Raw genomic sequence first — 13989 nt, 5'->3', positions numbered from 1 at the left:
GTTCCCTTTCCACAGGCCACAGGCTGCTTTTGACTGCAAGGTCAGCATTGTTTTCCTGAGGTGAACACTTCATCCCAAAGGTAACTAACTGGTGGAACACGAGTTCTCTCCACAGCTCCCCTTCCCTCATCAGTTTTTAATATGGGCATGGAGTCCTTTCCACTTGTTCCAGTTTTTCTGCGAGGCTTGGTTCTCAAACGACCTGTTCACCCTCAAGATCACATTAGAATTGAGCCTAAGCCACCCAAAGACACCCCAGTGGAACTAGAACTTCCCTGCAGTGAAAAGAGATCTAGCTCCTGCTGAGAGACATCTGCAAGTAGATAAGCCTAAACCAACCACGGAAGCAGCCAGAGAGCATGGCTCTTCGAGAAGGAACCAATGATCTAACCATCGGCGAGGGGGCTCACAGAGCTTCAAGATTTTGTCCAGAGCCAACCTCAAAGCAGTCTTGGATCTAAATACAAATATGCCCCCACTTAAGCTTCTAGGGTGGGGGGCAGCTGTTAAGGTGAGCTTTTCTGTGAACCATACACCAATGGGTGCTAACACTTCAGCTTCAGATAGTGGCCTAAGGGCGCCTCGGTGTATCACTATGTGACTAAATGACAAAGATGCTGGAGCGGAACAAGTGACTAGTAATAAACAGAAAAGAAGGTTCTCAGGAAGGAGCCCGGGCTTCAGTGAGCTGAGAATAAAGGAGACCCAGCCATTTCCAAACCTACCTGAACAGCCACATAAATGATGCCCAGAGGAATGACGATGATGATGAAGACCGGAGTGGCGGTGCAGATCATGATAAGGGTGCTGAGAATCCCCAGGAAGCACAAAATCCAGCTGCGCAAGGACATGGGGAGGGTGTCATCCACTGTGGAAATATCCTAGGAACACATAATTACAAGAGATGACGTACTAAGGAATGCCTGTGACATTTCACTTTTTCCTGATTCCAGCAGGAAATTTGTTCAATTCTGGGTTCTCAGCGACGCCTTCATTTAATCATTTCATGATAGTTATTTGCAATAGACTGTTCTTTTCATCCCCAAACCAATCTCGTCTCTGTAATTTCTTCATCTTTCTAAATCCCTCTAAACAGATACGGCAGTGATCCTTCACCTTTATTTTAATAGACTTGGCAAAGGTTTTTACTCTTTTCAGTGAAATTCCCATTTGTCAAGTTTATTAAACCATTCATAACCACTGTAAGCTAATAGAGCCTTACAAGGTAAATCCTCCCACAGCCAAGCCAATTCTATTATTCTAACTTTACACAGGTCCTAATTCCATTGAGAGCCTAGAACAGAGCCTGGCATATAACACATGCAATAAACTTTTGTTTAGAATCTCCAGTCAAGAAGCCCTGTTGCCCACCTTTGACTGAAAAACCATTCTCTACCTAGGAGATTGTTTCTTCTGCCAAGCACAGAGCTTCAAGATTAAATGTAATCTCTGCCTGGCTAGTGTTCTAACCAAGGAACCCAGAGATGATGGATGGGTCTGACTACCATATTGCCTTCATGCCATGTTGAACAAATGAATACCTAAGCAAATGGATGGATGGATGGCATGGATGGATGGATGGATGCTTTAGTATACACAGGAAGCCTGGCTTATATTTTGGGTTTCCCTTGCCTATATTCCCTAGACTATGTTGATTCTAGGACTAGGAATATGTGAGTATCTCTGGAATGTTCCAAACTAGGTAAGGGATAACAGTTTCCCAAGAGAGCCCTGAAGAGTGGAGTCAAATAATATTTCCGGGATTGGAAGATAAAAGAAATCCTCACCAGTTATCAGTTCAATGTATATTACTTTTGACCCTTACCTGGCACAGACTCTCCATCTTTCTGTCTTCCACCTGCTCTTTCATCTCCTCTTAAGGGCTCAGCCATCAGTTCTGGAGGGCGCTAGATCAAACTCTCCTTTATGGGTCTGAGCCACCTCCCCCACAAAACTCACTATATAATTCATGACAGTTTCCTTTTTCATGAGAAAGAGGTTAGCACAATATGACTGCTGCCTAAGTAACTCAGAGAAAGATTTCTGTGTTCTCTTTTTTAGAAGATGAATTCTATATTACAATATCAAAGAAGAGTTGCGGTCTTTGCAAAATTCCTGTGAGAAATCTCCCCATCCAAAATGTGTGCTTTTTTTAGGTTCTATTAAAGAGCAGAGGGCCGGCCGAGCGGCTCAGTTGGTTAAGAGCTCGCTCAAGAGTGTGAGCTCTGAGCAACAGTGTCACCGGTTCAATTCCCGGCCCGAGCTGAGCTGCCGCTGAGCTGTCAAGAGGTGGCAGGATGGCTCAGCTAAAAAAAAAATTTTTTTTAAAGGAAATAAATAAATAAAGAGAAGAGAGCCTACTGAAGTTGGTGTAATAACATCATGCCCACTAGTTTTGTCCCAGAGGAAGTTAATAAGTGGGGCCCAGTCATCTGCCACTATAGAAGCAGTCACTATGTCTCCAGGACCTGGCTGTGAACTGTGAGCTAGCCTTTCCGTGTCCGCTCCAGGACCAAACAAATAAGGGCCCAGAGCTGCTCTGCCATTTTAAAATATGTATTCCCTCTTCTACAGAGGACTGGAAACTGTGCTGATAATAGTTGAATATTACTCAGAATTGCCTGGGTTCTGCCTCTGTTCCTGAAATTTCCATCTCATATGCATTAAGAATCAATGAGTTCAGTATGGCCCATGGAAGAGAGCCATCTATAATCTTAACATTTATTGAGCATCCCAATGGCTAGTACAGTTCTTGGCTCATAGGAGGTGCTAATACATGTCACTGACTGACTGAATGAGTGAATGACTGCTAAGGGCTCCAGGATTTGCAGTAGATGGATAGCATGTTTTAGAACCTCACTAAAATTACAGGTGCCTCTCTTCTATAATCCAGACCTAATTTACTTATTCTTAAAGCATCAAAGATGGAGGTTTTAGGAATGGAGGCAGAGACCAAGCAAAGGGTTACCCTGCTATCCCTTTTCTTCATGTCACAGCCAGTGATAGTCCTGGTACTTGTGTTTGTCATTCTTCTCATCCTGCTTCTACTGCCACACTCCCACCCCCCACCCCCACCATCTCCCGGACTAACTTCTATAACTTAACTCGCGTCACCTTTTCTGACATTTCCCACCCTCCGTCACCCAGGCTGAGATAGTACCTCTTTTCTCTGTCACTCTTTTGTACTCCCTGAACACCACTGTGCACATCATTGTTATTTTGGTTTCACTGTATTCTATTACAATCCTTTATTTCCTTGGTGTCTCACTCACTAGATGATGAGCTACTTAAAGGGCCACAACTGTTCATCCCTGTATCCCCAGGATCCTTGAGACCTCACACAAGGGACTCAGGAAACATTTGCATGCTGAATGAACAAAAGAACTGGAAATTTGAATTCTTCCCCTGTCGGCATATAAACACAACGACTTATAGCCCTTGAGATACTTACGCCAGCAAACCTGTTCACAATCCGGCCTATGGGTGTTGTGTCAAAAAAACTCATGGGTGCTCGAAGGATATTGTTCAGCAGTTGCTTGTGAAGGATGTTTGCTGCATGGGTGAAACCATGGGCACTCCAGAGATTTGCTATGAGCACAAATATACCTAAAAATGGAACCAGCTTAGTCAGCACCATGCACAGGGATCCCCTGAAGACTTGTGCCAAGGACATAATGGCAATTTCTTCCCTGAGTCCCAGGAAAGCACAGGGACCAGACAGATGCTATAAGAAATGGCTGTCGTAGCCATCAGACGTACCTTGCGCTACTCCCAGAGCTCCATAGACGCCCACTCTCATGTCCCTCTGAGAGGCTGGATAGGTGGTGCTATTGAAGGTTTTAGAGTCATTGGTCCAAGCACTGAGCCAGAGGTTGGATCCAATCAAAGCCACAGAATTGATGACATAGGCTAAGACGATGAAGAAAATTGAATACCATCCTACTGCTTGTAGGTATTTCATGTAGATGGAGAACTTCACCTGCAAAGCCCCCACCTCAATGTTAGTAAAATTCCTAATGGTTTTTGGTGAGGAATTACCTAGCATACCAATCACAAGAGGGAATGAAGTTCCCTGGAAAACTGGATCCCAGGTAGCAAAATTTGGCAGTCTATGGTTATCATATCTGCATTGATTCAGGATAATAATCAATGCTGAAATACAATGCAAAGTAAATAATCATCAGGTTATTAATGAGCTTCTGGGCGTAATTAAGAAGATAGAAAAATGGAGTGGGACAGATGGGGTTATACTGCTGACCTTGGAATTTGTTTTATTAATTTAGATTTAAATTTAGGCCTTAAATTTAAGACCTTCGTTTTAAGTTTCATTAATTTGAATTGCATACTCTGAGATTGATATATCAGTGTTTTCTGGCTCCCAGAACTGCATCTCAAAGCAGTTTTGTTGTTTGTTCCATATATCAGAAGGGAATCAAACACTCATGAAGTGTGCTATGAGGATATTCACAGGAAACATGTCATTCTTCATGGAAATATGATTTAATAGAAATCCCAGAGCTTCTATCAAAATTTCAATGATGAATTTAAAGATTGGCAAAGCAAGCATAAGACATAGCCCTCCCGTAGATATGCGTTCAAGTCATCAAGCTTTAAAATGTTGGGATCCCAAGCCTCATATCGTCTCTAATGGTACTTTGTATTGTGGTATTCACCTTTCCAGTTTGTATGAGTTCCTTCTTAATTAGTTTTTGTCCTTTCACTAGTTCTTCTTTCTCCTTCAGGGTATTCACATTCTGAATTTTCAAGGAGTTTTTTAGGGACTTCAGATGCCTGCTACTAGACCTAGATCTGAGAGATTGAGAGGGGAAAAGCTTTCCTGAGCATGTAGTTGCATCCCGAGGGTCTTCTGGCAAGCAGATGTCACAGTCGCTCTGCTTGCCTCAGAGTGCATTTCAGAGCAGATGGCCGTAGGGGAAACACACCACTGCAACACTCCTCCTCATATAAGGAAACAAAGGAAGAGCTAGGAGTGTTCATGGTGTCTGCTACCTCTGGAAAAGCCCACATAGAAAAAGAGAATGATCAAGTGGAAATATGGACATGATGAGGGCTGCTAGCTGAATAAATGACGAACCTGTGGCTAAGGGTTCGACGAACGCTGTTCTCTCTTTCCATGGTCAAGGAGGCCACATCCTCAGGGGTTTCCTCCACACTGGGCATGAGCCCATAGTCACCTTCTTCTTCACTGTCTTCATTGACTAGGAGACACATCAAAGGTTAGGGAGATAGCTGCCTAGAGCCCTATGAACCAGGAGAGAGAAGCTTTTTTGGATCTTGCTGGCCTCAGCCAGAGATCCCAGACATACACACAGCCTGGAATGTTTTACTCCAGAAATTCTACTTATGGGTACATTTTTCTCATTGAAAAATAACAGGATAAAGGAGAAATGAGATAATATTCCACTGGAAGAGAAAATGGTCGAAAAAGAGAAAAATATTCCCAGAAGCTTCTAAATTCCTTTGGAGCAGGAAAAAACTTTTAAGGGTTATAGTAGAGTCACAATTCCCAGGATTGAGTAAAGAGGTGAGTGTGAATTAAACATGTTCTTTCTTGAAATTCAAATAATTTGACACACTTTTATGAATTTAAAGCATTTAAAGGGCGACTGGTTAGCTCAGTTGGTTAGAGCACAGTGCTCACGACACCAATGGTTGCCAGTTCAGTCCCCACACGGGCCACTGAGCTGCACCCTCCACAACTAGATTGAAACAACTACTTGACTTGGAGTTGATGAGTCCTGGAAAAACACCCTGTTCCCCAATTAAAAGAAAAAAAAAAGATAAGACTTTAAAAAGAAAGAAAGAAAGAAAGAAAGAAAGAAAGAAAGAAAGAAAGAAAGAAAGAAAGAAAGAAAGAAAGAAAGAAAGAAAGCCAGCAAACATTTAAAAAACGTGCCCTGAAAATATAATAAATAAAATCAAATGTAAACACAGCCTGGGAATCAGTGGGAATGGTAGAGTAAGGACCTCTGCCAATTGGTCTCTCCATAAAAGTCATGAGAATACTGGCCAAAAAAAATTGTCAAAAGCAACTTTTTCATAACTCTGAAATTAACCAAAGGCTTGCAACAATCCAAAGAGCATTTATTTAAGAAAAATGGCTAAATCTCACTAAGAACAGTAAGCTTTGTGATAGTTTAATTATTCCTCCCATTCTCCTCTTCTCAGATCTGCTGTAGCCTAGAAAACCAGCAGCCTCACAATCATGGTAACCATGAAACCCAGCAGCCTGGCAGCTGCTGGAGGGAACAGACTGGATTTGGAACGCCCCCCAAAGTCTCATCCCCGGAGAATTTTCATTATTTGACCTATCTGGCAGTTCCCTGGAAAACCCCATTCACAAGGTGCGTCTTTATTGGACCTGATTGGGAGCTAGCTCAATCAGCAGCAATTGTTTAACATCACAGCTGCCTGAGGGAGTGATAACAGTTGGGGCAAATAAAAAAGATGACCAGTAACTTAAAAGGAAAAACTGGGGAATAAGATATCCACAAGGATCTTTGATATCTTCGATCTCAATGTCAATATATTCCTGGCAATCTAGAATCTCATACACATGTGTAAGGCTGTGTACATGCCCCATTCTCTCACCTCTGGCTAACCCTTCAGGCTCTGTGCAAGCAGGAAACAAAGGCTCAGGAAGAATTGTAAGCTGCATGCTGGAGTGTTAAAGACATGCCCACTCCCCTTACACACACAGAGACTCTCAGCAAAGGCTGACTAACTTATTGGTTCGAAGCACTGAAGGAAATTGTGTCCAACCATTAGCTGACCACTAAGCCAACCAAGCAGAGACTTCAGTGACCACATGTGACAAGGAATACAGGCTTAACAGAATTATTTCAGGAAACTAAACAGGAGGAACAACAACAACAACAAACCCTGGCAGAGGAGGCAGGGGAGAGAAATCTTATTTCCAGAGTGCTTATGTTATTTAAAACGACCAGTTTTCAACAAAAAGTTATGAGACATACAAAGAAACAGGAAATTATGGGACCATACACAGGAAAAAAGCAGTCAACAGAAAGCACAGACATTGGTCTTACCGAACAAAGACTTCAAATCAGCTATTCTCAATATGTTCAACGAACAAAAGGAAAGACTGTCTAAAAATATACTGGAAAGTATGAGAATGAGTTCTCACTGAATAGAGAATGTTGATAAAATATAAATTATTTAAAAAGATGAAAATAGAATTCCAGAGTTGAACAGTACAATAACTAAGATGAAAAATTCACTAGCAAGGCTCAACAGCAGATTAGCTAAAGAGATTAGGCATGTGACTTGATCCAGTCAACCATCTTAGCAAAATGCTGCTGCTTGGACTGTAGGGGACAGAGACAAAACGAAGGAACACCGTCAGAATTCTGAGATTCTATAGGCAGAAAATTGGTAAATAGAGCTACCCAGACACGAACATGTGTTATACTTCAAGAAAAAAGCAAAATGGCCCTGAAGACAATTCAGGGGTTGGCTGCTACCCAGTTCCAGAGGTTGGGGCCATCACCCAAGGCTGAGCGGGATGGGACCACCACCCTGGTAATCCCAGATAACAGAGCATCAAACCAAAGAGAATTATTATCAAACCTTAAAATCTAATGGAATTTGCCCCGCCTCCCCACCCACCCCCCAGGTTTTGGACTTTGGATTCATGACCCCTTTTGTCATTGTGATTTTTTCCTTTTGGAATGCGATGTCTCTCCACTGTATTTTAGAAGCAGATAATTTGTTTGATTTTACTGTTTCACAGATGAAGAAAAATTTTGCCCTAAGATTCCAAGTCTCACCCACAACTGATTTGGGTGAAGTAAATGATGAAATTTGGGACTTAGAGTTGACATTTAGATGAGTTTTTGGACTTAGATTATTGGACTGAAATGATTAAGACTTTTGGGGATGTTAAGATGGGGTGGATATATATTTTGTACATGAGCAGGCCATTAATTTTGGGGTGCCAGATGTTAGATGTTATATAGGGTTGTCGGAAAAGTCATGAGGTATTTTTTCTGTTTTTCAAAGGTCTTTTATTTATATAAAGAACAAAGATCAATCAATGATATATTGCCCATTTTGTTCAATACCTTTTGCCATCTTTCAGCGAGCTTCATAATTCCTCGTTCATAGAAGGACTTGTCTTTATTTGCGAAAAACTGAACAAGGTGCTGATTTACAGCCTCATCTGAATTGGATGTTATACCACGCAAGGAGTTTTGAAGAGAGCGAAACAAGTGTAAGTCTGATGGCGCAAGGTCAGGCGAGTATGGTGGGTGCGGCAACACATTCCATCCAAGCTCCAATAATTTTTGACGGTTGATCAAACTTGTGTGTGGTCTCACATTGTTGCGATGGAACACAACTCCTTTACGATTAACGAGCTCTGGACGTTTCTGGATGATGGATTCGTTCAAACTGTCCAATTGCCAACAGTACACATTTGAATTGATTGTTTGGTTCCTTGGTAGGAGCTCGAAAAACATGACACCTTTAAAATCCCACCACACTGAGAGCATAACCTTCCTCTGATGAATATCTGCTTTCAATGTCATTTGAGGCGAATCATCACGTCGGGACCAAGATCATTTGCGCACCACATTGTTGTAAACATTCCACTTCTCATCACCAGTTATCTATCAGTCGCTTCAAAGAAGGATCGTTTTCCTCACGTTTAATGAGCATATTGCAGATGTTTATACATGCTGTCAAATGAACTTCTTTCAGTTCATGCGGAACCCAAATATTGAGCTTGCTTATGTATTCCAGCTTCTTCAGGTGGTCGTGAATGCTTGAACGTTGAATGGTCAATGTTTCTGCAATCTCTCATGTCATGTAACATGGGTTTGACTCGATCAATGCCTTTATTTTGTTGTCATCAACCTCGGTGGGCCTCCCTGGCCGAGCGAGGAGCTCCACTGAGATCAAAATCACCAGCACGGAATTTCGTGAACCATCGTTGGCCCTGATATTTTTGTAGAGCATTGTCACCATAAACTTTATGCAACTTTTCACAAGCTTCGCACGCATTCTTCCCTTTACGGAAGTAAGACAGTAAAATATAGCGAAAATGCACAGTTTGGTCTTCCAACTTCAACTTGTTGTAAAATCTCCAAAACTCAACCAAATGGCTCAATTTTTTTTTAGAATGAAGCTAGAGCTGTCAGCTATCAAATGACATAGCAATAACATAGATGTGAATGACTCTAGTACTTCCAAAAAATGAACTAGTGCCATCTGTTGCAAAAATGTGTCATGACTTTTCCGATAACCCAATAGATTGAATCGTATCCCCCTAAAATTCATATTTTGAAATTCTAATCCCTACTACTTCAGAATGTAACTTTATTTGGAAATAGGGTTATTACAGATGTAATTAGTGAAGATGAGTTCAGACTGGAGTAGGATGGGCCCCTGATTCAATATATTTGATACTCTTATGGAAAAGGGAAAATTTGGACACAGAAATGCACACAAGGAAGAACCCCACATGAAGATGAAGTCAGAGATGGCTGGGATGTGGCTACCAGCCAAAGAACGCCAAAGATGGCCAGCAAACCACCAGAAGCTAGGAGAGAAACCTGGAGCAGATACTCCCCTCAGAGCTCATGGAAGAAACTAACCCTGTTGGCACCTCGATTTTGGACTTCAGAACCATGAGACAACAAATTTCTGTTTGGTTAAGCCACCCAGTTTGTAGCACTTTGTTACAGCAGCTAATTAGGAAGCTACTACACAGAGCCAATACTGATACAACTCACCTTGCCCTCCTGCCCTTCCCCACATTCTACCATGTCATGGTCTGTGCCTTGAGTTCCAGAACCAATACAACAGCATGCCAGGCTCTGGGGCTTATGTAACTGCTCAGAAACGGCCCGCCAGTTTTTACCAGAACAAGGGTTTAATGAGCTATTTTGCAAACTATCCTTTGGACATAAAAGATAGGCTACTTCAAAGGGGCCGTCCACCCATGGGGGTTTACAACAGAATCCAGAAACTCAGATTCAGGCAAATCAGAAAACAAAAACAATAAAACATTTAGAATCAGCATAATAAAACTGCCTAGGTCACGGCGATGTGGTTGACTGGACAGTAACAGAGGGATCAGCATTGGATACTGCCCTTGGCTCGGGCCTCCACTCCCCAGATGTGCTTTTTGTTTTCCCTGGAGCACAGACAGGCTGATGGAAAGCTCCGACCCCTTCCTTTCTGCTGGTTCCTGGTGCCCCTACCTCACTCTCCTGGGCTGGTTCCCGATCCCTGTCACCCACACCATCCTGTTCTTCCTTCCTGCCCTGTCCCTCCAATACTTACAGACTTCCTGGGCTTGCTCCCAGGGTAGCTTTAATCCATCACATGTCCTGACCTCAAGGCCTGCCTATGATCCCCATGCAGGCTCTGTAGCTACTCCCTCTTCTGGCTGAATGCTGGAATGGCCCAGCACCATCCAGATCCTGCTTTCTCATCCTGACCTGCTGCTGGTGGCTGCTACCCACAACTATGCACAGGACTACTGAAGGGTCTTGGGAAGGGCCCCAGGGGACAGGGCTCCATTGCTGACCGGAGCTAATCAGTGACCCCAGCGGTGGTGGTATTAGGGGCTATTCCTGTGGTGTACGGTGACACTATGCAACTGCCGTGACTTTTTCTGGTTCAAAACACCCACTGGTTTTTGGTATTTTAGTCAAGATCCCTTTGTTAGGACTTATCAAGAATTTAGCAGTACACCATTAATACCAGACTATAAAGCTGTCCAGGAAGTGGTTTTAATGGATTTGGGGTAGGAGGTGGGGTGGGCTATCTGACTTAAATCAGTAGAAGCAGGGCATCCCTAAAAGGGGTGTTTCTTCCACTAGAGTTAATCCCCCCAAACGTCCAGTTATACCCTCCTGCAGAGTGTCCTTTGATGGCATGTCAGAGACCAGCTGAGCGGATGAGCCTCCAGCTTGGCTCGGTCATAGAGAGTTTCTGTGTCTGTGTTTCTTCACAGAGACACAAAACACAGAAAGAGCACTTTTGGATCTCTGGGTCATTCACTTTCAAATCTTGCTCACCGGATACTGAGTAGTTCAGGAGGTAGATATCAGTTTGCCATTCCCACCCCTTCCCATACCCACTTTCTAGCCCGTTCCAATCCTCCTTACATACCTGTGGCTTCTCCTTCAGGACCCGCCTGTTTCATGAATGTCTTCAGGTTCTTAGCAAATGATCCCTTCTTGGCCAGCAGAGAGTTGTACGATCCCTTCTCCAAGATGGTGCCATTCTCCAGAACCACAATCTCATCCACTTGGGGAAGGAAGTGAATGCTGTGTGTAACCAAGAGTCGAGTCTGTAAAAATAACAGTAAGTTGTGCTGATGACCCTATGTCCTCCACCTTCCTTGTCCTATTCTAAAAAAGGAAAAACAGACACTTCAATTCACTGTGGGGCGGTGCTTCAAAATGTGACCCTGACCATTTGGCCCCTTTTACGTCCTCTTTCCTTTCCAGCACCTCATCCTAAAACCTGACCCATGTGTAAAATGAGACTTGCATCATTGTGGATATACTTCAGTTATATTTTGTCGTAACCATGAATGAGGTTTGCCCTACACACGTTCTCCTCCAGCTTCCTGGGCAGCCAGGAGTCAGGCTTAGGAATGTCACTTCAGATCAAGGCCTGTCAATGTAACGGATGCATACATAACTAATTAAATAACTAGCTAACTAACGGCCCCTTTCTTAACCAGCTAACCAACTGAGCTAACAAGAACTGCCAGATTCTTTCAGCATGTTAGCCACACTGTGGGGCAAAAAACTCTGTATGTGCCCCCAGGCCCTCCTTCATGTGGAAGACTCGACATTCCTTGTATCCCTGTCTATTGATGAAGCACATTGACTACTGAAACAGGGACTCCACCCATACTTCTGACCAACTAGCTATAAGTCGGGAAGTCCCACAGACCCCCTCTTCAGGTTCACTAATTTGCTAAAATGGCTCATAGATCTCAGGAAAACACTTTACTTGCTTTTATCAGTTTATTTAAAGGATGCAACTCAAAAACAGTCAAGTGGAAGAGATGCAGCAGGCAAGGTGTGGGGGTGTGGAGTGTGCATGTGGCATTTCCATGTTCTCACCAGGTGTCCCACCCTCCCAGCACCTTAATGTGTTCACCAACCCAGAATCTCTCTGAATCCCATTGTTCAAGAGTTTTTATAGCTCAACTCCAGGCCCTCCTCCCCTCCGCAGACACCAGGGTGGGGCTAAAACTTCCAACCCTCCCATCACTTGGTTTTTCTCATCAACAGCCTCATCCTGAGTCTCTCTAGGGGTTCCCCTCTAAGTCGCTCATTAGCATAGACTCCAGTATGATCTAAAGGGGCTCATTATGAATAACAAAAGATACTCTTAGTATCACTCAGGGAATTCCAAGGGTTAGAAGGAGCTCTGTGCCAGGAACTGAAGACAAAGACCAAACGTATTTCTTATTATACCGCAGGTCTCAAAATACTTTTTGTCATAATCAATTTCCCTAAAAGTCTCAATGTCTGAGCCACAGAGTAAGGCCCAAATTAGTCAGTACCAGCACAAGCCATGACCTCAAGGTGGGAGCATTCATGGGGTCATCTCCTGGGAGACCATCCTGACACTGTTTCTCCGCAGCAGGTAAATTAGGAAATCTGCTTTGGGACAGCAGCTGTCCTAGGAGATGTGTGCCCTCCTACCTCCCACTCACACCTCATGTCTTTGTCACTTTAAATTATTTCTCACCTTGCCTTTCAATAGGCCATCCGGACCCAAGACCTTATTGAAAATATGTTTTCCCACATGTGCATCCACAGCTGACAGGGGGTCATCCAGAATATAGATGTCTGAATTTTGATAGGTAGCTCTGGCCAGGCTGATCCGTTGCTTCTGACCCCCGCTGAGATTTATACCCTGAAGAAAAAAATAATTTCCATTAAGCACTACTCTATATTCCCACCTTCACAGAGGCAACTGAGGAGGGATAAGGAAAATATTTGCCTCAATAAGGTGCCAAGGGCTTAAAAATCTTACAAGCTCCTTTATATAAATAAATAACTTTGATTTAAATAAACCATTTTAGGCCGCCAAATGAGGCAATCTGTCACGTGGGCCCTCTCCATCCCCCCCCATAGAAACCTAGATTTAATACCTGAGTTAATTGCTGTTTCAACCTCTCCCAGAAACATAATGCTAATCAACCAGTGTGAAATTTTCTGGTCAACACCAAGGAGGTAATCTGTCACGTATGCCCTCTTCATCCCCTCCCCCCATAGAAAGAAGAGGCAATCTGCATGATACACAAACAGTAACAAAAAAAACCCTTCTCATTCTCTTCCCCTCAAAAAAAACGAAAAACAAAAAAAGTCCATGTCCCAAATTAATCTTTTCTTTTCTTTCACTAATAGTTTCCTTTCCCCACTCTACCCCGCTCCCACATTTTTTTCTATAAAAACCTTCCATTTTGTACAACCCTTGGAGCGCCATTTTAGTTGCTGGATGGGATGCGGCCCCATTCATGAATCACTTAATAAAGCCAATCAGATCTTCACATTTATTCGGTTGATTTTTGTTGTTTTAACAGGCGGGAAGATGAAAACATCCTAAATATGTAATAATCAGAACTTTCTAAACAAATTATGCTCTATCCATATAATGGATACAATATACCATAGTCATGAAAAAAATCTATTTTTAAGAAAGGCATTTAATAACACAAGGAAATAATTCACATTAAATCTATGTGTGGGAAGCAGATTATTAGAACCCTACTCTGGCCCTCACTAATATACAGAAGCCTCTGGTCCCACCTCTGCCCCTCCACCTATGATGTCAACCTTGGGCCAGTCGCTGGTCACTAAACCTTTCAGGTCCTAGCCACAGCATCTTTCCTCTCGATTACATAATTCCTGTATTTGCTTCCAGGTACAAATTTTTAAGCTTCTGACTTATTTGCACAAAATGTTGCACAAA

The 13989-nt window shown here is 42.9% G+C and overlaps 1 protein-coding gene across 1 annotated transcript in view; it reads right to left on the bottom strand.

The window, feature by feature from the left end:
- Nucleotides 1-13989, bottom strand: part of ABCC2 (ATP binding cassette subfamily C member 2) — a 97576-nt gene that overhangs the window by 12172 nt on the left and 71415 nt on the right. The window contains exons 14-20 of the mRNA XM_019636278.1: nucleotides 12763-12976; nucleotides 11161-11341; nucleotides 5096-5219; nucleotides 4674-4809; nucleotides 3760-3979; nucleotides 3452-3606; nucleotides 726-881 (exon numbers count right to left, since the gene is read on the bottom strand). Coding sequence (XP_019491823.1) covers nucleotides 726-881; nucleotides 3452-3606; nucleotides 3760-3979; nucleotides 4674-4809; nucleotides 5096-5219; nucleotides 11161-11341; nucleotides 12763-12976 — 1186 coding nt within the window. The remainder of the gene's footprint in view (nucleotides 1-725; nucleotides 882-3451; nucleotides 3607-3759; nucleotides 3980-4673; nucleotides 4810-5095; nucleotides 5220-11160; nucleotides 11342-12762; nucleotides 12977-13989) is intronic.

Source organism: Hipposideros armiger, unplaced genomic scaffold (genome assembly GCF_001890085.2).
Source record: "Hipposideros armiger isolate ML-2016 unplaced genomic scaffold, ASM189008v1 scaffold_28, whole genome shotgun sequence".
Classification (NCBI taxonomy): Eukaryota; Metazoa; Chordata; class Mammalia; order Chiroptera; family Hipposideridae; genus Hipposideros; species Hipposideros armiger.
The sequence above is the reverse complement of the archived record's forward strand: the minus strand, read 5'-3'. Positions and strand labels throughout refer to the sequence as shown.